Source organism: Miniopterus natalensis, chromosome 9, assembly GCF_054644295.1.
Source record: "Miniopterus natalensis isolate mMinNat1 chromosome 9, mMinNat1.hap1, whole genome shotgun sequence".
Lineage (NCBI taxonomy): Eukaryota > Metazoa > Chordata > Mammalia > Chiroptera > Miniopteridae > Miniopterus > Miniopterus natalensis.
This window is the reverse complement of record NC_142089.1, coordinates 29,740,402-29,761,622: the sequence shown is the minus strand read 5'-3', so window position 1 is coordinate 29,761,622 and position 21,221 is coordinate 29,740,402. Positions and strand designations below refer to the sequence as shown.

The window sequence follows — 21,221 nt, the reverse complement described above, 5'->3', positions numbered from 1 at the left end:
CACCAAACCAGAACTATAGGAAATGTTGAAGGGTCTTCTTTAAGAAGAAGCTAATGAACAAAAGAATCTGATGAACTAAATAGATCCAGAGACATTGATGCATGCAACAGATGATCATATTTCAGAGGAAAGAGGGAAGGGTGGTGGAGGGTGGGAAGAGATTAACCAAAGAAGTTATATGCATATGTGCATAACCCATGGACACAGTCAAAACAGGGTGAAGGCCTGGGGAGGGGGTGGGAGTGAAGTGGAGGGAGTCAAGTGGGGGGAAAAATGGGACACCTGTAATACTTTCAACAATAAAGATACATTTTTTAAAAAATGGTTAAAAGAGGTACTCTAAACAGAAAAGAAGGAACTAAAAGAAGCAACCTTGGAGCATCAGAAATAAGAAAACAATAGAGTAAGCAAAAATATGATTAAATATAATAGATTTTCCCTCTTTTTTAAGGCTTCTAAAATATGTTTGACAGCTGAGGCAAAATTGCAACACGGATATGATGGTAAATGTACATAGAGGAAATATTTAAGGCAATTATATTATAAAGAAGGAAATATAAAGGAACAGAAAGAAAAGTAAGGTTTTGTACTCCCTCAAAATAATAAGATGACAACTTCAGTAGACTATGATAAGTTCCATATGTATGTTGTAATACCTAGAGCAATTCCTAAAAAAACTGTACAAAGAGATGCATTCAAAAACACTATAAACAAATCAAAATGGAATTCTAAAAAGATTCAAGTAATCCACAGGAAGGCAGGAATAGAAAACAGAAGTTAGTAACAGAGAGAACAAACAGAAAATAAAAAATAAAATACAATTTAAGCTGTAACATATTAATAATTACATTAAATGTAAATGGTCTAAATATCAAGTAATAGAGGTTGGCAGAGTGAATTAAAAAACATGACAGCCCGGCCGGGCGTGGCTCAGAGGTTGAGTGTCAACCTAGGATCCAGGCGATCAGGGTTTGATTCCCGATCATGGCACATGCCCGGGTTGCAGGCTCAGTTCCCAGTCAGCGGCATGCAGGAGGCAGCTGATCAATGACTCTCTCATCACTGATGTTTCTATCTCTCTCTCTCCCTCTCCTTTCCTCTGTCTGAAATCAATAAAGATATATTTAAAAAAAACAAAAACAAAAAAATGACTCAACTATATCCTATCTGGAAGAAACTCATTTCAAATATGGTAAGCTGACAGTAAAAGATGGAGAAAGAGTCATCATACAAACATTAGTTAAAAGAAAGTAGTAATGGCTAAATTAATATCAGAATAAGTACACTTCAGAGAAAAGAAAATTACCAGAAACAGAGAAATACATTATACAATGATCAATGCACCAAGCAGACATAGTAATCCTAAATATGTATGCACCAAACAACAGATCTGCAAAACGAGTGAAGTGAAAAATGATAGAACTGAAAGGATAGACAAATCCACAATTATAGTTGGAGGCTTTGACACCAGCCTGTCAACAGCTGATAGATTGGATAGCAGATTTAAATATAAAAGCTAGTTATTGGAAGAAAAAATTAAAAATATATCTTCATGACCACGAATCAAGCAAAGGTTTTCCAGACAGGACCCAGATAAACATAATAGAAAAAATTTGATTAAATAGGCTTCAACAAAGCTTAAATCTTCCGTTTATTGTATGGATATACCATTATTGATTCATTACTTAATGGACATTTGAGTTGTATCTACTTTTTTGGCTCTTACGTATAATGCTACTATGAACATGTGTACAAGTTTTTAGGGTACACTTAAGAGTAAAATTTTGTGCCAACTGGTGTGGCTCAGTGGTTGAACATTGACCTATGATCCAGGAGATCAAGGTTCCATTCCCTGTCTGCTCCAGGTTTTGCAGTGGACTGAAAGTTCTCAGGTTCCATCCCAGTCAAGGACACATACCTTGGTTGGAGGCTTGATCTCAGGCCCTGGTCAGAGCTTGTGCGGGAGGCAGCCAATGGCTGTGTCTCTCTCACATTGATGTGTCTCCCCCCCTTCTGTTCTCTCTGAAAAGCAATGGAGAAAATATCAATCTTACTTGCTCAAAGTGTATTCATATTGCTGAATTCTATTTGCTAATATTTCATTAAGAGGTATTATATCCATGTATATGAGGGATATTCTATAGTTTTACTTTCTTGTAATACCTGGTTTTTGTATCAGGGTAATGCTGATGTCATAAGACGAATTGGAAAGTATTTCTACTTCCTCTATTTTCTGAAAAAGTTTGTGTAAGATTAGCATTGGTTCTTCCTTGAAAATTTGATAAAATTAACCAGTGAAGTCATTTGTCCCAGGAATTTCCTTTGCAGAAATATTTTAAACCAGCAATTTTCAACTGGTGTGCCCCAAGAATTTTTAAAGCATGTAATACCTATTTAGTCAGAGGCACTGACCTCTTTTCCCTTAGATTGTCAAATTAAAAAATGACTACAGCCAACACAAGAGCTGTCTGGTGTGAATGCCTGTCTTGAACCATAAATATATAGGTCATATGATAGAGTTGCATCTTATTGGTCACATTGCATAATAAGGTTGCATCTGTTTGTTTAATTCTTGGTACCAGAAAGCCTTATATATACAAGCATAGGCACCTGATTTTTTTAAAAAGTCACTTTGGAGCAAAAAGGGTAGGTAATTGCTATTTTTTTTTGGTAAATCAGTCACAATTATACCTATTTTTTTGTCAGATGGGCAAAAAATATTTTTTGGGGCGTGCCTCAGAATTTTAGTAATTATTTTATGTGTGCCATGAGGTGAAAAGGGTTAAAAATCACTGGCCCTAAGCATTGTCATTATATATATATTTGAGAGAGACAGAGGAAGGGAGAGAGAGAGAAACATCAATGATGGGGAATCAAACTAGCAACGTTTTGGTATATGGGACAATGTCAAACCAACTGAGCCATACCTGCCAGGGCTAAGCATTGTCTTTTATCCCCCCTAAAGTCTCTTTACAACTAAAACTTTAGGTTATCAGGTGTTATGGATTGAGTTGTGCACCTCCCCCCCTCGCCACTCCCCCTTTCCCAAATGTGGTCCTAACCTCCAGTACCTGTGAATGTGATCTTATTTGGAAATAGAGTCTTCGCAGATGATCAAGTTAAGATGAAGGTGGGCCCCAATTCGTTATAACTGGTGTCCTTATAAAAGGGGAGATGTGGACACAGAGGCAGACACACATAGAGGGGAGATAATGTAAAGACACAGAGAGAATGCCATCTGCAAGCTAAGGAACACCTGAGGTTACTAGGAGAAAGGAAGGGGGGAAAATTCTCCTTCAGCCTTCAGAAGAAACCAGTTCATTTCAGGCTTCTAGCATTTAGAAGTTTGAGACAATAAATATCTGTTGTTTAAGCCACTCAGTTGCGGTACTTGGCTATGGCAGCCCCAGGAAACTAATATACTAGGCATCAGTGATGCTCCCCAGAACAGCTGGCATCAGCACCCACTTTCCCTCATTTTTGGTCTCTGTAGATTTCCTTTGTTTTCTCACCAGTGCAAATCTGCATTCCAAAGTATGTTAAAAAAAATATTTTATCCAACAACTTATTTGTTTTGTTTTGAAAAGATTTTTTAGGAAACTTAGTCTTCAATTGTTGTTAATGGAAATCTACTTGACTCTTCTAGAGTAACTTTCTGAAAATGGTGTTTGGTTTCTCTCAGGTACTTATTAACTTCCAAGTCTAATTTATTATTTCTTTTGTGCCTTTATTATGCCTCATATCCTATTATACTCTGTATATGGTATTTTCCTCACTAAATTGCTAGTTCCTTGAGGGTTGAGAGGGTGTGTTACTCACCTTTTAATACTCAGTATATAGAAAAATACTTTACATACAATAGATATTTAATAAATGTGGTTGTTAAACTGAATGTATTTGTATATTGGTCACATGTGTGTAAGCTGGTGAAGTGATGACTTTCAGTCTTAATTCAAAGTTTTTATTTTTAATCCACAAATGTCTGTTACTCAAGGTTATAGTCACTTAAGAGGAATTTTCTTTTCTTTCTACTAATATAACTAAAAGTCTCAGGTGTGTGGCCCTCCAAGTCTCTTACTAATAACTATCACTCCTAATTATTACAGCCCTATAAAGTAAATTATTGTCTCCATTTTACAGATGAGGAAATGAGGATCAGAAAGGTTAAGTGCCTGTTTCAAGGTAAGATACATAGTAAGTACCACAGAGAAATAAAATTTATTTGTCTCTAAAGCCATTCATTCACTATCCTGCACTGACTATTTACTATGGATCCCATCATGTAATGATTATGAAACTTCTAGGTACTTTTCTATTCCCATTTGAATCAGAGTTATAACAGTCACTCATTCAAAAATAATGAAAGCTACCTTTCAAAATACCTGCTTATGTATGCTTCTAATAGTATATTTTATGTCCATGCAGTCACTTTCCATTGTTCACCTGATATATTTGTTAGATATAGACAACCTCAGAGAGTACATGCTAGAAAAACAGTCACTTGTTTTAAGGTGGCTTTTCTTTTTTCTTCTCAGTAGGGGAAGTTTTTCACTGTAGTATATTTAAATCTGTATCTTAAGCCTCCTAATAAGATTTTCCCTAATAGGCTGCTTTTTTGGTGCAATCTGTACCACATACTACCATGCGCTTGCTCAGACTTTGCTTGCATTTCAGTTGTTATATGGATGCCATATGTAAACTTTATTTACCCAAATAGTTTTTTAAGTTTTTTGAGGTCAAGAATGGATTTTCTGTTTCTTTGCATTCCCCATAATAATATTTGCCATTTATTAAAGGATTACTGAGTACCAGGAAATTTATACACATTTCATTTATTATTTACAATAACATGGCAAATTAGGTATTATTACCCTCATTTACAGATGTGGAAAGTCTCAGGTATAATTAGTCCCAAGGTTGTAAACCTATTAAGTGACTATAATGATGGGTTCTTAATGTGGGAGTGTTGAGTTGACTGATTAGTGGTAATTTCCCTGAAAGAGCTTTCCATCTGGCCATAATGAAGTTAAAAAAAAAAAAGAAAGAAAAAAGACATGGGTTTGTACTCTTATGTTATAAATTACCAGCCTGTAACCATGGGCAAGTTTCAAAGCATCATTAAATCTACGTTTCCCAATTTGTAAAATGGGAGAATAAAGCCCAATCCATGAGAATCCATGAGGGGGTTATGAGTATTATATTAGGTAATACAGATAGAAAATAATAAACATTGATTTAATAACTCACTTGATTTGTTTCTTTTCTTTCTCCTTTTACTGAAATGTAAACTGAATTAATATATGTATAAATTAAGAAGTACTAAAAGGAAAGACATTTATTAAAGTATCTCCTGTTTTTCTTTGTATACATGCAATTTAATAGCCTACTAGGTAATGACAAAATTCAATATAATGCAGCATTTTTTATATGCTAACATATTCATGACTATATTAAAATATCTTTAGAGAATCCTCTCAGATCAATTACTATCACACATTCTAAATAGAGACCCATTTGTTTTTTTAGGATGTTCATATCCTTTTCTTAAATATTTAGGACTTTATTTCCTACAGTATTAGATAAGAAATCAGTAATCTTTTAATCTAATGGAAAGAGATTTAAATATTTTGTTCTTACCACTCCTTTTCTCCAAATTAATAGAAGATTTTTGTGTAAGTCAATTTTTCTGTTGGTTGATTTAATATCATAGTTGTTCTATAACTTGAATTTTATGTCTGAATTTTATGTTTTGATCTGGTTTCTCTTCAGGCTGTTCTGCTCATGAATAAAGAGAAACCCTGCCAATAGCCATACAGAGTCCTATACTTTAAATCTACATATGTAAAACTCAAAACAATGATATAAAATATTACTATACTGTAGAAATGTTGAATTAATCTTACATTGATCCTAAATATAATCTGTTTGTTCCCAAAAATGTGCTACTAAAAATTCCCATATCTTCATCCTGGTCATTCCAGACAGAACATTTTCCTTAGAAGGCACTGATCTTTAAAGTGCTTTTATGTTGGTAAGCCTCAAGCTTTATTTGCTGATCTTAGGGCATGGCGCATGGTCTTCCAATAGGACCAGATAAGCTAAAAGGTATTTTGGAGTACTTTTTGGGAAAAATTTAAAAAATGAGAATGTTAATAAGTTGGTGTTGTGTGTTTTATAGATATGAGTCATATTTTGAAGAACTGTGCATTTTAAATATTTAAGACATGATACATAAATGATTTTAAAGAAATTGAAAGTGATCATTTAGTTTCAGCTGATGTTCTTATGTACAGTTCTTTTATATTGCTACATTAATATTTTCCACATGACATCTGTGAAGTCCCTCTGGATGCAGAATATCTGTATTCCTTCTTTTAACAGTCTTTGTGTCAACTTATTTGCTTTTCCAGTAGGTAAATGGTGTATTTAAAATCTGTAGGCAATTTATACTAGCTCAGTCATTTCGATTACTCTTAAACAGATTAGCCAGCATTTGGTCAGTTCTGTGTTTTCTTCCCTGTGGCTCTACTTGGACTTCATATTAAACAACCCCTCAGCTTAGTCCAGATGTCCAACTGTATCCACTCACCATTTTAGAATGGTGCTGAACTTGCTATTTTTGGGCAGAATGTGTGTCTGTTGTATTTAAATAAAACATATATATGTAACTTAAAAATATGGCCATAAATAGTAAGTAGTTATCATCTAGCTATGTGTTTTAAAAGCATTATCCAAATGAAACAGAAAAACAAAACAAAAACAAAACAAACTTCACTGGAAACTGTAAAATTATCCATACCAAGAAAATTAATTTGTTTATATTTCCCATGATGGTGTAATGAAGACATATTTTTTGGTCTTACTTGCCCTGATTTTGAATTCTTGGGCAAATATCTTTTACTGGTCTTGTTTTGTCCTTGGTTTTGGATTATTTAGCAAATTGTCCATTATGTAATTAATATGAAATTATCCTACAGATATGGCTACCTAAAACATTTAAAATATCTATTCTTGCCCTAGCCGGTTTGGCCCAGTGTTTAGAGCATTGGCCCACGGACTGAAGGGTTGTGGGTTCGATTCTGGCCAAGGGCACCATACTTCAGTTGTAGGCTGGATCCCTGGCCCCAGCCAGGGCACATGCAGGAGGCAACCAATCAATGTGTCTCCCTCACACCGATGTTTCTATCTCTCTCTCTCTTTCTCTCTCCCCCTTCCGCTCTCTCTGAAAAGCAATGGAAAAACTTGGGTAAGGATTAAAAAAATACAAAAAAATAAAAAAACATATCTATTCTTCCCTCTTGTCGCTATCACAATTCTATTTTTAATATTTCAAAACTGATTACATTAATTGTCATATATATTTGCCTCATGACAAGAATTTGAAACAAAAGTTAGATAGAGCTAGGACCTGCATCAGTGTTTTTAGTTCTAAAATTTTAATTTCTTACTTTTCCTTGGATCACTAATGAAAATGATCTCACCTATATCTAAAAAATTATCAGCTTGTATTTCTGTAGCAGATCATAATTTAACATCTTTAAAATAGTAATGTTAAGTGAACTGGTAGTATTTGTTTAAAATATCTATTTGCTCATTACTAAACTTTAGTAAGAAATACCTAAACATATACACATATACAGGAAAATACTCATATAGGACAGAACCACAAAGTATTATTTTGATTACCTAATACCAACTATATACTTATAGGTAAACATAGAAAAGTTTGGTCCATGTGTCAAGTGCAAAAGAAATAATAAACACTACAATCAAAATAGGCCATTTACCAGAAGGAGTAATTTATTTTTAAAAAAACATTACTTTGGATTTGGCATCATCGTTCTCTCCATATTTTTCTATAAATATCTACATTTTAACTTTTTATTGGGTAAAGCAATTAGCCTTAATATGGTAAATTAAAATATGTTAAATTATTTCCCAAAGACCAGAAATTAAAGATTTTCTAAATCTTGATTGTGTGCTGAAAATCTTAGCATATGTGAAAATATTAAATACATTTTAAGATTTCAACTAATTTATATTCAAAACTGAAATACACACTTGCAACAACCTAACATCTACACTTATTTCTATTAACTTTACTTTAAATAAAATACAGGCTGAATGCTTGCACTCATAGGCCTATGATCAAATTAAATTAATGGGAATAATAATTACTTTTAGCATTACAAAATATGATTTTTAAAGTTGAAATAATGTTTGTGAATAAAGAAATAGATGGCTGAGGAAGCACGAATAAAGGAGAATTGGAAACCTCTTTCTACATGCTATGTTCATCACCTAAAACGTAGAGGAAAAAAATTTTAAAAAAATAAAAAAGGATAGGGGCAGCCAAAAATATAGGTGAGTATAGTGATTTTTTTTTCTTTTTAAGAAAAAGACTGTGTTTTAACTATATTTTACTTAACACTGAAAAAGAGACTCTGGAATGGTCAATTACCTTTATATCTCATGATGATTATTATGTAATAACATCTTTCACAGTTAAAAATAATATCACATTACACACTATAGCTTATTTGAATATTGAGATAGGCAATATCTCAATCACCATCAAATGCTACTCAATTTAATAAATTGATCCCATTTATTCTTCTAATATACGAGGTTTTAAAATTTTCATCTTAAATGATCACCACACTATAATAACTGATTTACAAATTAATTATCCTAGGCCTTTCAAATGTTAACATTTATTCATATCTGTTCTAAACTTTGACAAAAGAAGAAATGCATATTTCTTTTTAAATGCGCTATATAAGGTAGGTCTGAAGTTCTTGAAGTAGCAGAGTGGGCATCAGAATGCTGCTGCACTATTGAGGACAGTCACTTCTGAGTAAAAATATCTGAAAGAGAAACTGTGGAACAAGAACTATTTGGGCCCAAGGGGCTTTTATGATACTTCCAAAATGTAAGAGATGGAGATATTCTGGTACACAGAATAGCCAAATTATAGAGTAATTAGTCCTAAAGACCAGTAAGTTTTATTTTACTTTAGGAAATCATGTTTCCAAGGCATAAATTTTAAACTCAGGGCAGACGTTTTTAACCAGCAAGTTATGCAGACTGTACACTTAGAAGAAACAGAGGAGTGGACCATATTTTAATTTGGTTGTGATAATTGGGTTGCATTTCTAATTAAAACTTTAACATTAAAAGATGTCAGTTTATATATTGAACTTTCATTATTCACATAACTAATCTGAAAACTAAGGCATATAATAAAAAAATTAGTCAGCATGATACTGCTTTATATGGTCAAGATAAAGTATCAATTTTTTCTAAGTAACTGCTATACTGATGAAATGTAAGGAAAAGCAGAGACTTCTGTTTCCAAACATTTCAATGGAGATTTTTTTAGCTTTTCACATATTGATCCCAGAAATTGTTCCATTATTTTAATGTTAAGAGACAATTAATATCACTATTATACCCATTCGAATGCGTTTGAGGGCTTGCTAAATTATTTCTTCTTTTATAGTACTGGTTATATGTGGGATTTCTCTTTATTGCTCAAAAGAAATGACGGGTAGTTTGAATAAGGCTTTTAAGCTTCCTCCCCAAAAGAGCTGACGTTTTTGGCTAAATAGTTTTTTGGGGTGGGGGAAGTGAGAGAAGAGAAAAAGACTGTATGTAGAATTATTGAATAGGCCTACACAGTAAAATCCGTCCTAGACCAGTAAGGATGGGTGCGTGGAGAAAGAGAGGTGAGGTGGAATAGCTGAAGTGTACTAATATCTGTATTTTTTTTTTTTAATGTGCAAACTCTTCTCCTGCCCCACCCCTCCCCCTCCCCGTCTGTGCTGGTACCTCTGGATGGTTCAGAAGCCATTTTAGAAATCAGGAAGCAAAATGTGAGTTACACTTGTGCCCTCGCAGGTGCTGTGGTGGCGAGCATAACCTTTGCTGGCCTGCCGGGTGTGTTACCATGCTGTTCTTTAATGTCTTTGAGGATTAAAGAAGACACAGAAAATTCCAAACCCACATCCTTACACCTGAAACTCGCACAATGTTTCCATAGCAGATGGCAAAACATCTCACTGGCACCTTAATTTACCAAGTCAGTACCCAGATCTGGGGGGGGGTTATTCTTTGGAGGCATCGCTGAAGATCCATACTCGATTTTCGGATCTCTCCTGGGTAGAAGAACCAAGAAGACCCCTTCTAGGTATTTTGCGCACCGCAGCCCCACACAAGGTCCCTGCGGGCCTGCAGTTCTCCCGAGTTGCACTCCGAGGGTCTTTACGAATGAACGTTTCGATCCTGGACGTGTAGTCACTTATGGGGGCAACAGCAACACCGCGGGGAATCCTCGAGAGTCCCCGGGCCGAGAAGCCTCGGAGGTGTTTGCCTCCGCGCACCGGGACGCGAGGCTGGGGCCCGGCTGTCCTCAGCTGTCAGGGGGAGGCGGGGGTGCTGGCACCGGCTCCAGGCTCGGAGCCGCCCGAGCGCCGCGCCGCGCCGCGCGCGCCCCGCCGCCAGCTCACCTCTGCGGAGAGCCGCCGCCGCGCCCGGCTGACCCGCTCCCGCGCCGCCCTCCCGCCCCGGTCCGCAGGCGCAGGTCGCCCGAGCCCTCCGGCGGGGTGGCCGCCGCCTCCTCGGGGACCGCTGCCTGCGGGCCGAGGCCGGCGGACCCTGGCCGCCCCTCAGCCCGCAGCTCCCGGGGCGCCGCGGCGGAGGCCGGGAGGCGCCGGGCCCGCTCCGCCTCCCCGCCCCCGGCTCCCGCCTCCCGCCCGCGGCGCCCCGCGCCCGCTCGCCCCAGCGGGCTGGCGCGGCAGCGCACACACTCACTGCGAGGGCGCCTCCAAGGTTACCCGCGGGGTGGGGGCTGGGGCAGGCTCCGGCCCCCGGCCTCGGCCGCTCGGCTCTCGCCGCCGCGCTCCCACCGCCGCGGCCCTTCCTCCGCTCCGCGGCCGCCGCCGTCCAAACCCCAGCGGCGCGGAATAAGCTCCCAAGTCCGGGGAGGGAGGCCGAGCGGGGAGGCAGGCGGGCGTCAGGGCGGGGGGCGGCCTGGGCCGGGGCCGGGTGCCCCGAGAGCGGGGTCAGGCGAGGTCGCGGCGGGAGGGCTGCGGCGCGGCGGGCGCCCCGGGCCCCGGGGCTGGGCCGGGGGCTGCAGGCAGCGCGGCGGCGCCCGAGGCGCCCCGGGCCCGCTGGGGGGCAGAGACAAGCGGGCGGCCAAACCTGCCGAGGAAACAGACTAAATAAAAAGAGACTGTTATTTAAGGCGCGGAAATTTGAAATATTTGGACAGGAAGAGAAAAGAAAAGAAACCTTAGCGAGGGAGGGAAAAGAAGAAAAAAAAAAAAAAAAGCTCGAGCTAACGGTTTTGAAACTCCCCCTCCCACCCCCACCCCGGGCTTGTCTGCGCGCCCTGAGCGAGCTCTGGGTTCCAGCTTCCTCGCTAGAGAGCCGGGAGCTGCAGTCGGAGGAGCCTGGACAGTGTCGAAGGGGCAGAAAGGACGCCTTCGCAGCCCCCCCAAAGAGGGCTTGGCTGGCAATGGGCTCAGCTCTGCCCTGGGTCCCAGGCCGGACTGTCTACTGCCTGCACTAGGTCCCTGCGGGGACGTGTGTGTGCGTGTGTTTTAACTGCCGTGTAAAATCCAAACAGTCTCTAGAGACCAAGAGAGGGCCCCCCGCCCCCGAAGCCGTCCGACGGAGGTCACTCAGGGCAGTCGGCAAGGCTGTAAACAGGACCCTTCCTCGTGAGCTCGCAGCGCTTCGGGGCTATTCCTTCTACCCCCGGCGAAAACCAAAAGCCGAAAGCACCTTTTTGGGAACTGAGATTTCGAAACCAGTCCCGAGCCACGGACTCCACAACGTTTGTCTGATAAACACGATAAGGGAGATTTATAATATTACCGATTGAATTGCTTGCGGGGACCGAATTCTGTCATCAATCACCCAGCGTTGTGTGTGTGTGTGTGTGTGTGTGTGTGTGCATACATGCTCATCTCACACCTTTACCAGATGCGTAATGTTTAGCACAAAACTATTGATTCACTACAGAAATATGGTAAAATGCAGCTGGCTTAATGGCTCGGGAACCAGAACGTAGACTGAGGGACAGTTGGTGCCCCCCTCCCCGCGAGGTGTAAGTCCGGATTCAGCTGATCCCGCCCGGAGGCTGAGCCTGAGTGTCCCCGACGTGGATGCGGACACTGTGCAGAGCTGAATGTGAGAGCGCATCTCTGTTTAGCATCCTCCATCCCTTCTATAGCATCGTCCCCTGCGGCTCTGATCACTCCATTAATTAGCACTGGCCTCTCTCTTCTGCGTCTGCCTAAGTTCAGGCTCTTCCCCACCTCAGCTCACTGCAAATCAGACCCCATTAAACTCAGCAACACCACTTCTTTCTTCCCATACATTTCGGCAGATTCAAGAGTCTTACCGAATATTATCGAGGTTTTTGAGAGAATGAATAATGGCTTTTCATATTTCCTAGAGGGGACCACATAACTCATTTCTAAAATACTTAGATTAGCAAAGCTATTTCCTGCGAAGAGCCAGAGAAATGTGGCGATGTTTCATGACTAGCAACTTTTAGGCTGATGAAAAAAGATAAGAGCTCCTTCTCCCCTTGCTGTGCTCCGACCACCTAAGAACAAAGAAACTGAAGTACTTCTTTTTAGCTTTATGAACGTCCTAAAACTTTATATTTGAAGTCTCTAAAGAGCAATTTTAATACTGAGACTTGGTGGATAAGAAAAGGCCATTCAACTCAGAAAGGTCCATCTTTGCAGTTGCAACTTGTAAGGGTTGTTTTTTATTTTTTAGTAATAGTCTTGTGTTTAAGAAATATTCATCTTACTTAAGCAGTATGCTTGTACATTGATTCTAGTTTTAAGATCCAAATATAACAATTTTTCCTTCAAAACCATCTCAATTTCTACTGTTTCTAAGATTTCAAATGTTTTAAATTTGATTTCATGTTGCTGTCAAAAATGAATTTATTCAGTAACTTGTGGTTAGAGGTGGCAGAAGTTAAAACCTTGTTGCACTTCACTTAGAGAAGGTGAATTTTAGTGCCAGATTAAAAGGATTAAACTTTTCTCCTATACTCTTTTTATATTATCATGGAAAACAAATTACTGAAAACCACTTGCCTGCAACCATTCCAATCCTTGTTAGGGCAGGCATCAGAACCATGTCCTTCAATAAACCTTGAAGTATTTTGTTCTTTTTGGAGCGAGGGCAGAGAGCTTATGAAGCAGAAGGAGGAAACTTTCACATAAAACATCTCTGTTCATGTGGGAGACGATGAATAAAGTATTTATATATTTGTAAATGGTAACTGCATTGAAATCCTTTGGTTAAAATCTTTAATTAAAGTGGAAGAGTAGTAGGTGCTGGAAAGTTCTCTCAGAAATCTGATATATCTATTTCATTCAAAAATTATTTTTAGCTAAACATATTCTTTAAAATATTTTATATACCTTTACTAAAAAGTTTCGTGGGAATCAAGTACTATATGTAGGAGTGGCCTACTTATTTATTGTAAGCGTTTCTATATTTATTACACTGCAGTCCCTAAAATACTTATGACCCTCATATGTAATTTATATATTTTTTCTTTCTGAGCTTCCTATTCCCTAAAAATTGATATTTGTATTATTTTTAATACTTAAACATTTTATTATTTTACATTTCTGTCATTCAGGGAGAAAAAGCCAGTATTGCACTTAGTATACTTATGGTATTATTTTGGAGAAATTTATTAACCAGTTGTTTCATTTGTGATTTTTAAAAAATCATCTAATGGGAGACACTTTTAAGGCAGCAGTTTCTTTTAAAAGTGTCTTTAAACGCTCATATATAATTGCTTTTAGATTACTATTCTGAAACCTGTTTTTCAACCATTCAACTTAAGTTTGAGGAAAAGGGAAGATTGTATATTAGGATAAATTCACATTGAAATAATTTCAGGTTTGATCTTAAAAAAAAAAAGTCATTCTTATCCTATTTTAAAGCAGAAATACAAGGTACCAAGTAAACTCTTTTGGGAGAGACATCAGGAGAGGAAAAAAAGAATAACTGAATCCCCATGAGAATATGTCTAGTTTTTCAATTGGTCTACGTTTTCTAATGTTGAGATGTAAAACATGATCTTCTAGCAAGTGGCAAATTATGTGAGGGTTATAGAGGAGTGGGAGTCACAGAAAAACATTGTCCTGTTTTGGAAAAGTGTTTTAATTAGGCAAAAGAAGCATCAAGACAAACCATTTTTAAAACAAAGTCTCCAAGTTGGGTATTGAGATTGGCAAATGGAGAAAGAAGCCAGGAAAAAGTCAAGGAAAGATAAAATAATAATAAGAAAGCCAAAGCTATTTGCAATTATATGTTAGAACTCAGGATTTTGCTGGTGAAAAAGATGTTGCTTAATTAAATATGTTCATAAACTTGCAGTAAGATTTCCATTTAGCAATTTTAGAAGATTTAACAAGCTGCTTAAAATATGACAAAACTGAGTTTTAACAAATGATATTAAAACTGGACAGCCAACCATTTGACAAAATAGGAGGCAGTGTGGGAGAGCCCTCCCCACATTCATTGCAGATTCTCAGCTCCCTCGGCCCGGTTTCCCTCCATCAGGCTAACGACCTCATTCCTGCGGTAGAGCCTCGCCAAGTCGCAGGCGGTATCCCCGTTGTGGTTCCGATGCCCCACGTTGCTGGCGGTGTGCTTCACAAGGAACTCCACCACCTGGAAGTGGCCTTCTTTGGCAGCCAAGTGCAAGGGCAGATTCCCTTCGTTATCCTCGATGTTAACATCAGCTTGAAACTCCAGCAAAGTCTGTAAAGTGTCCAGGAAACCTGCTCTGGCTGCATCGTGAATGACAGCGAAACCAGTTCCGTCTTTCAAATTGGGATTAGCACCTCTAAGGAGTAGTCTCCTGGCAATCTCGGGATTTCCAAGCTTCATAACCTAGAAAAGAAGGAAAAAAGGTAGAATCCTTTAAGTGCTTCTACTACAAGAATATTTTAAAATATCCACCTCTCCTATTTACGTAACGATTTATCTATCATTGGTGAAGGAGTACTTGGGGAAGACGCATGTGATAGAGTTTGAAGGACAGTTGCCAGAAGGAAAGTACTAGTAGGTAAAACTAGAAGAAAACTTAAAATTGAGCTTAGATGATGGAATATCTTAAACGGGCCCCAAAGTAGGATAAATTGATCAATAAAATAGAACTAGTCCAAACTGTATAAAATTCACTCACAACTCAGTTCTCTATCTCCCACAAAGGGTTGTGTAATTTCATGAATTTATTAAAAGAAATGGAATTTGAGATTTAAATAAGAGCCTTCTTCTGTGCTTGTTCATACCATAAAATGTACCTAGGGTATTTGTTATGGAAAATCAAATGTGGGCAAAATTTATTTTCTAAATAGCTACTGAAAAGAAATAAGGAGAGTGAGTTTCTTTAAATTCCCCAAGAAGTGTTTCTACACATCAGAATCCATCACCTAGTGTAAAAATGATCTATTAAAAATCCAGACCTGATCTTTTCTCAAATGATTAATTTTCACACAACATTTCCCAATAGATATAGTGACAAATTTCCAAGTGTTTAAAATTTTTTTTTCTTTGCAAGTTATCACATATTGGCTATGAGGTGTATTCAGTGCTTAGAATCTTTCACTTGAAATTTTAAAATGTTACTGATTATTAAGGTGTTAAGTAAATAACAGTGTTCTCCGTGGTTTATGATACTGACTTATCTAAAACTAAGATCATGATATGCCTTGTATTAGATAGGAGATGATTGTATGGCAACTGCTCTTGAAAAGAATGAAATGGTCGAATCCTACTATATTACTTACTGTTTTTTAAAGTTCTAACTAGCCTCCTGATTTTCAAGTGAGCAAAAGAAGAGAAAATTAGATATTTAATGTGTACTTTGGGACACAAACAGCTTTGTGTATGGTTTGAGCCTATTTAATAATCAACTGGTGATCCCATCTTATTTCCTTTTGCAGTTATTGTCAGGAATTTAGGAACACTTTAAAAGCCAGAATGTGGTATTAAAATTTGCTGTCAACATACAAATAATTCACATGACAAAGACTTATCTACTGTTGTTTGAATATACATATTTCACTTTAGTAAGAGGTATCTATTAGGCTCTAATAATTGTAAAGTATCTTGTAGAGCAGAATGCAGTTAGTTATATAATACATATAACTTAGTTGTGAAAAAATATAGTCTCATTAACATGCCAGAAAATTTCAGCATTTTAACTTGTTTCATTTATATTTAGGTATACTCATAATAATATAAATTTATAATAAATAGAATGCATAATAGACACTCAAATATTTGTGAAATTAAATATAACCCATTGGAAAATACCCATAAAGTTGATCTATCCCTTTAGAATGTTTTTTTTAAATAACCACAAATTAAGTAATATAATTAAATATATTTAGAATGAATAACATTTTATAAATGAAAACTACATAGATGTCCAAGATATTAAGCTTCCCTGTCGATAAAACCCTGCTGGCTTTTAGCCCTGCCTTTGGGGCAGTGGTAAAAATGATACGTAATTTATTTTTCAAGAACTTCAATGAAATATACTTTTTGATTATTAGAAATCAACACAGTCTAATTTTTGCCACGACTGCCTCTAAAGATTTAGTCACATTTAAGGACCTGGACTGGGAAAAATAAGAAACAGACAACATGGATCTTTGTAAAGCAAATGTACGATTAAGGCCTTTGATATTATTCTGATTGAAAAGCTTATACTAGCAAGGGGGAAAAAAACTTTTACTATTGAGTTAAATAAACATAAACGTAGAAGGAAATTTGCCATCTTTCACAGAAAATAACAGTAATGTTGGAAATTGTTTTAAAAGAAAGTTTTTCTTGAGTTATGACACAACTTCAGAGTCAGGATTATACATACTGAAAATAAGCCTTGAGACTCCTGTTTATGTGTGTTTCATTATATGTACAAGGGCTAAACCACAGTAAGTGGGTGTTAGTATCTTGATAAGCATGTTTAATATAAACAAGATTGCAGAATTGTATTTAAAATGTTTGTCCAAACTTTTTTCAGTATTAATTTCCCAGTCTTCCTGTTTGTCAAAAGTCCTGCAAGATCTTATTCTGAATATGGGTTAAGTAGCTCATTGTTTGTGAGATTTATAATCTTTTAGTTTTCCATAGAAAACTTTTAAATATTTTAAATTTGTGGCATTGCTATCATCACCACACCTGGTAAAACTACTAGGTAGAAAAAGAAAAAAATTCATTTCCCCATTTAATCTACTTGAAATAACAAGACAAATTATTTAATATCTATGCGAAAGCTTCCACAATACTGGAAATTTTGCAAGGTCAGTGTATTCTGATTTAACGTGTACAGACTGTATGGGCGGTGTCAGTTAATAGCATATCTCCTGCCACTTATATTTTCTAATTCTTGTAACTAAAGCAAAGCACCCTAAAAACCCTCTCCCCAATTTTCAATGCTTCAAGTGTGGCATTTCCGAATAAGACCAGCTCATAAGAATATCATCAGAATTCTGATAAAGCAACTATTTGAGACCACTTTTCCATTTTTCTGTTTTAAGCCTTTCAACTAAGTTACAGGATAACATTCAGAGGAGGAAAAAAATTATCAGGTACAATACTTGGCAGCTGGGCTTGTTTCATTTGTTGCTTGTAAATCTAATTACTAAAAATTAGAACATACCGCGGCATGACCGCAGAGACAAAAACACAAGCTGAGCTCTGATTAGAAAATTCAACTTTTTATTCCTCCTCAATCCTGAATGGGTGGATGGTATTACATTAACTGTGAAATGTACATCCTGTCCCCATGCCAATCCACCCATTCCAAACGAGGGAAGGTCGTTTGTCAGAACTTGAAGCATCTGAAGGAAAAACACCCTCGCCAGTAGTCAAGAAAATTAACGTTAAGTCAATTATTGGAGCAAAGTACGGAAACCACTAATAGCAGCGTATTTACTTCAAATAATAATCATAATAATGTGTTTACAGAGCTGTCTACCCCCCCCCCCCCAAAACTCGGCGCTGCTACGATTACTTTCAAATACCCACCGTCATAAAAACATTCTGAAAATAAGACCAAACCTGGAACCTACTTGATACCGAGGACGTTATTGGATTTGAAGAGTTTGTTCAAAGTACGTCATTTTGGGGAGTTGGATCCACTTAAAGATATAAAAATATGGCAACCAACTAGGTTTAAAAACAGTGAAATTTTGTACCCCTGAAAGCTTAAAAGCTGCTGTTCTAGAAACCCGGGTCACGTAGGCAACATTGTTGACCTGTTTTCCCTACCTCTCTGGATACCAACCTGCAGCGCAGTCCTTCCAAATCCATTTTGTGCATTGACGTTTACATTATTTTGCAACAAACTAGTAAGTTGCTCTAGGTCCCCCCTGGCAGCTGCGGACGCCAACTCGTTCCCCCAAGGTTCGGCCATTCTTTAGGGTCCTGACGATCGGGAAAAGATGAATTAGTTGTTTTTCTTTTTTCCCTGTCCTTTGCTCCTAACCAGGCTGCATGATGGCATCGGAGACTGACAGAACGACTGGGATGGTTAATCTGGAGTAGAGCTTGGTAGTAAATACTAGTAAGATCTGCCTGCCAAAAGCCCGCCCCTCGATTCACACGTGATTATTCAGCAAAACTGAGCCATTGGAGAGGGGCTCCGCTCCTCGCTTTTTAGCTTAACCCCTATGAAGAACTCTGGTGATTCAACAGAGAGACACACAGACACATTCCTGGTAAATTACTCTGGACGTACAATTCAGGCAGAGCTGTCACTACAACACTATAGATCTCTGCGAGGAATGTGTGCGGAGGCTTAAGGAACTAGAACCAGGGAGAAAACACCGCGGAAGAAAAGACATTTTGGGGGAGGGGGAAGAAAAGGCGTTAACCCACCCTTGTTCACGGTGGTGACTTGAGCCGCGCCGGCCAGAACTGCAGGGGCAGGTCCTCCGAGAGGCTCGGTCTCCATCCGTCACGCCCGAAGGGGTAGTCCCGAGTCCTCCGCTGCCGGGAGAGCGCAGCTGTAGCTGGATGCTGACGTACTCCGGGGGGGTTAAAGATGATCGCCAAAGGCAAACGGGAGTAGTAGTTCCGTAGCCCTCAAGTTACAGGTCGTGACGACTCCTCCGTGGCCTCGGCTTCTCGGGAGGGGCCTTGATTCGCGTCCAGGCCGAGCGGCGGGCTAACGCTGCGCGGGAAGGCTCCGGAGCCAGCCCGCCGGGCCACCGCAGCCCCGCCGAGCCTCAGAGGCCGTGGGAGCCAGGCTCGGCGCGCGTCTTCGGAGACCGCCGGGCGCGCGGCGGGCCTCGGGCGAGCGGGTCATGCCGGCCCCACCGGGTCCCGGGACTTCCAGCGGCGTGAGGAAGGGGAGAGCGAAGTGGGAAGCGTCTACAGAGCCAGGGCTGCAGCGAGCTGCGGCATCGCGGCTGCACAGGGCAGCCCACCGGTAACTTCCCGCCTACGACCGAGCCAGTTCAGGCTTCCTGCGGTAGACGCTCACGGAGCTGCCGCCGCCGTCTTTTCCTTCCTCTCCCGGTTTTCTGAGGGCCTCTGGAGATCGGGAGGGTCCTGGGAGGCTTGGGCCAAGCTCCGAGTAGGGGGAGTCGCCGCAATTCCAGGACGCAGCCAGTCCCGCCGCCCTGCCGGCGACAGCCCAGCAACTTCGGCGACCGGTGCCACTTCGCCAACCTCTCGTGGTTCCCCGACCTCTGCCCCCAGCCGCTGCCGCCGACACGGCAGCGGCCGCCAGCCAGCTGTGTCCTGGGGCGAACTGGGTAGCACCGCTTCGCTCCGAGCCGCAGCGCTCCCAGTGACAGTTTCTTTTGTAGCTGGTCTCCCCAAATCTCCGGTCCCTGCTCCCTTCACTCCTACAGACACTTGAGCGTTGTCCCCCTTTCTGCTCTTTCCCTTCCTCTCCTTCTTTGCTTCTTTTTTCTCTCAAACAATTGCTGCTTCTGCTGCTGCCGCAGAGACGGTGCCGGTTTCTTCTCCCTTTTTTCCGACCTCATCAGCTTTTTTTGAAAAGAAAAAAATTGAGCGCTTTTTGAGTTGAAAAACCCGCCCCCATTTTAACGGCAGAGTTTTAAGGAGGCTCCGCCGAGTTGCAGCGCCGCGGGAGCGGGAAGGCCGGGCCCCGCCCCCGCCCCGCCCCCCGCCCTGGTGGCGCTCGCGCTCCCCGCCTCTCGCCCCGCCCCCGGCCCGCCGCCCTTTCTCCCGCCTCCCCGGCTCCCCGCCTCCCTTCCTCGGTCTCTAGCTTCGGCTCCCACCCGCCAACCCCGCGGCCTGTTTCTGCTGGCGGGCGGAGTGGAGTCGGAGACGCGAAACCCCGGGCCGCGGCGAGCCCGGCGGGGGCGGGCGGGAGGGGAAGAGGCTCGTTCATGAAGCGGCGGCGGAGAGCCGCAGGGCCTCAGGGGCTGGGCGCCGCGGGCGGCCGGGAGGCGGAGAGCCGGCCGCCCCTGCGCTCCCCGCCCGGCTCTCGAAGTTCCGGCGGCGAGGCCTGCGCGGCCGCCTCCTGCCCTGGGCTCGCGCCGCGCAGGCTGGTCCTGCTCTCCGCCGCCGGCCTCGCACCTGCCGGGGCAGCCCAGGGCCGCGGCGGGCAGCGGCGGCCGGGGGTGGAGGGCGAGACCCGGCCTGACCGCAGCAACAGTGCTCAGCAAAAGCAAAAGTCCTTTCATAGAGTGATTTGTTTTTTTTAAGAACACTAAAGACATGGTATATAGGTAAGAAATCATGACGAACTCTGAAAACTTAACGTTCCAGGGACTCGAAACTGGGAAATACTCCATTTCTTCAGAGAAAGGGAGAAAAGCAATTTACGTTAAAGCGGAACTTAAAATAAGCCTTGGGAAGGATTTTCTAACAAGGCTATTTTTTTTATTTTATTGCCAGAGTTCTCACTTTGACTACATAGATGGGGGCTTGTTTGTGGGGGAAGGGGAAGGAGTGTCTAAATGGAAATCGTTTATTTCAATCACCGGAGACACCAGTTCTCTCTGTACTTTTAAACTTCCTCTTTTAGCTACGTAAGATTAATTAAGTACAGCTTTCTATATTTTTTGTTCTTAAAAATATCCAACACGGTTACATGATGCGCCCAGTGGTCAAAATGAAACCAAGCAAAAAATGACAAGTGGTCTAATTAGTATCGACCTCTAGCAAGCATATCTTCAAGT

The 21,221-nt window shown here is 40.5% G+C and overlaps 1 protein-coding gene across 1 annotated transcript; it reads right to left on the bottom strand.

Moving 5' to 3' along the window:
* Positions 1 to 14,200: 14,200 nt before the first annotated feature.
* CDKN2C (cyclin dependent kinase inhibitor 2C) lies at positions 14,201 to 20,069 on the bottom strand. The gene is made up of 3 exons (XM_016214167.2): positions 18,943 to 20,069; positions 18,350 to 18,489; positions 14,201 to 14,943 (listed from the first exon to the last, which is right to left on the bottom strand). Exons 2-3 carry the CDS (start codon positions 18,476 to 18,478, stop codon positions 14,566 to 14,568), a joined length of 507 nt encoding a protein of 168 aa, XP_016069653.1. The 5' UTR covers positions 18,479 to 18,489; positions 18,943 to 20,069; the 3' UTR covers positions 14,201 to 14,565.
* Positions 20,070 to 21,221: the final 1,152 nt, after the last annotated feature.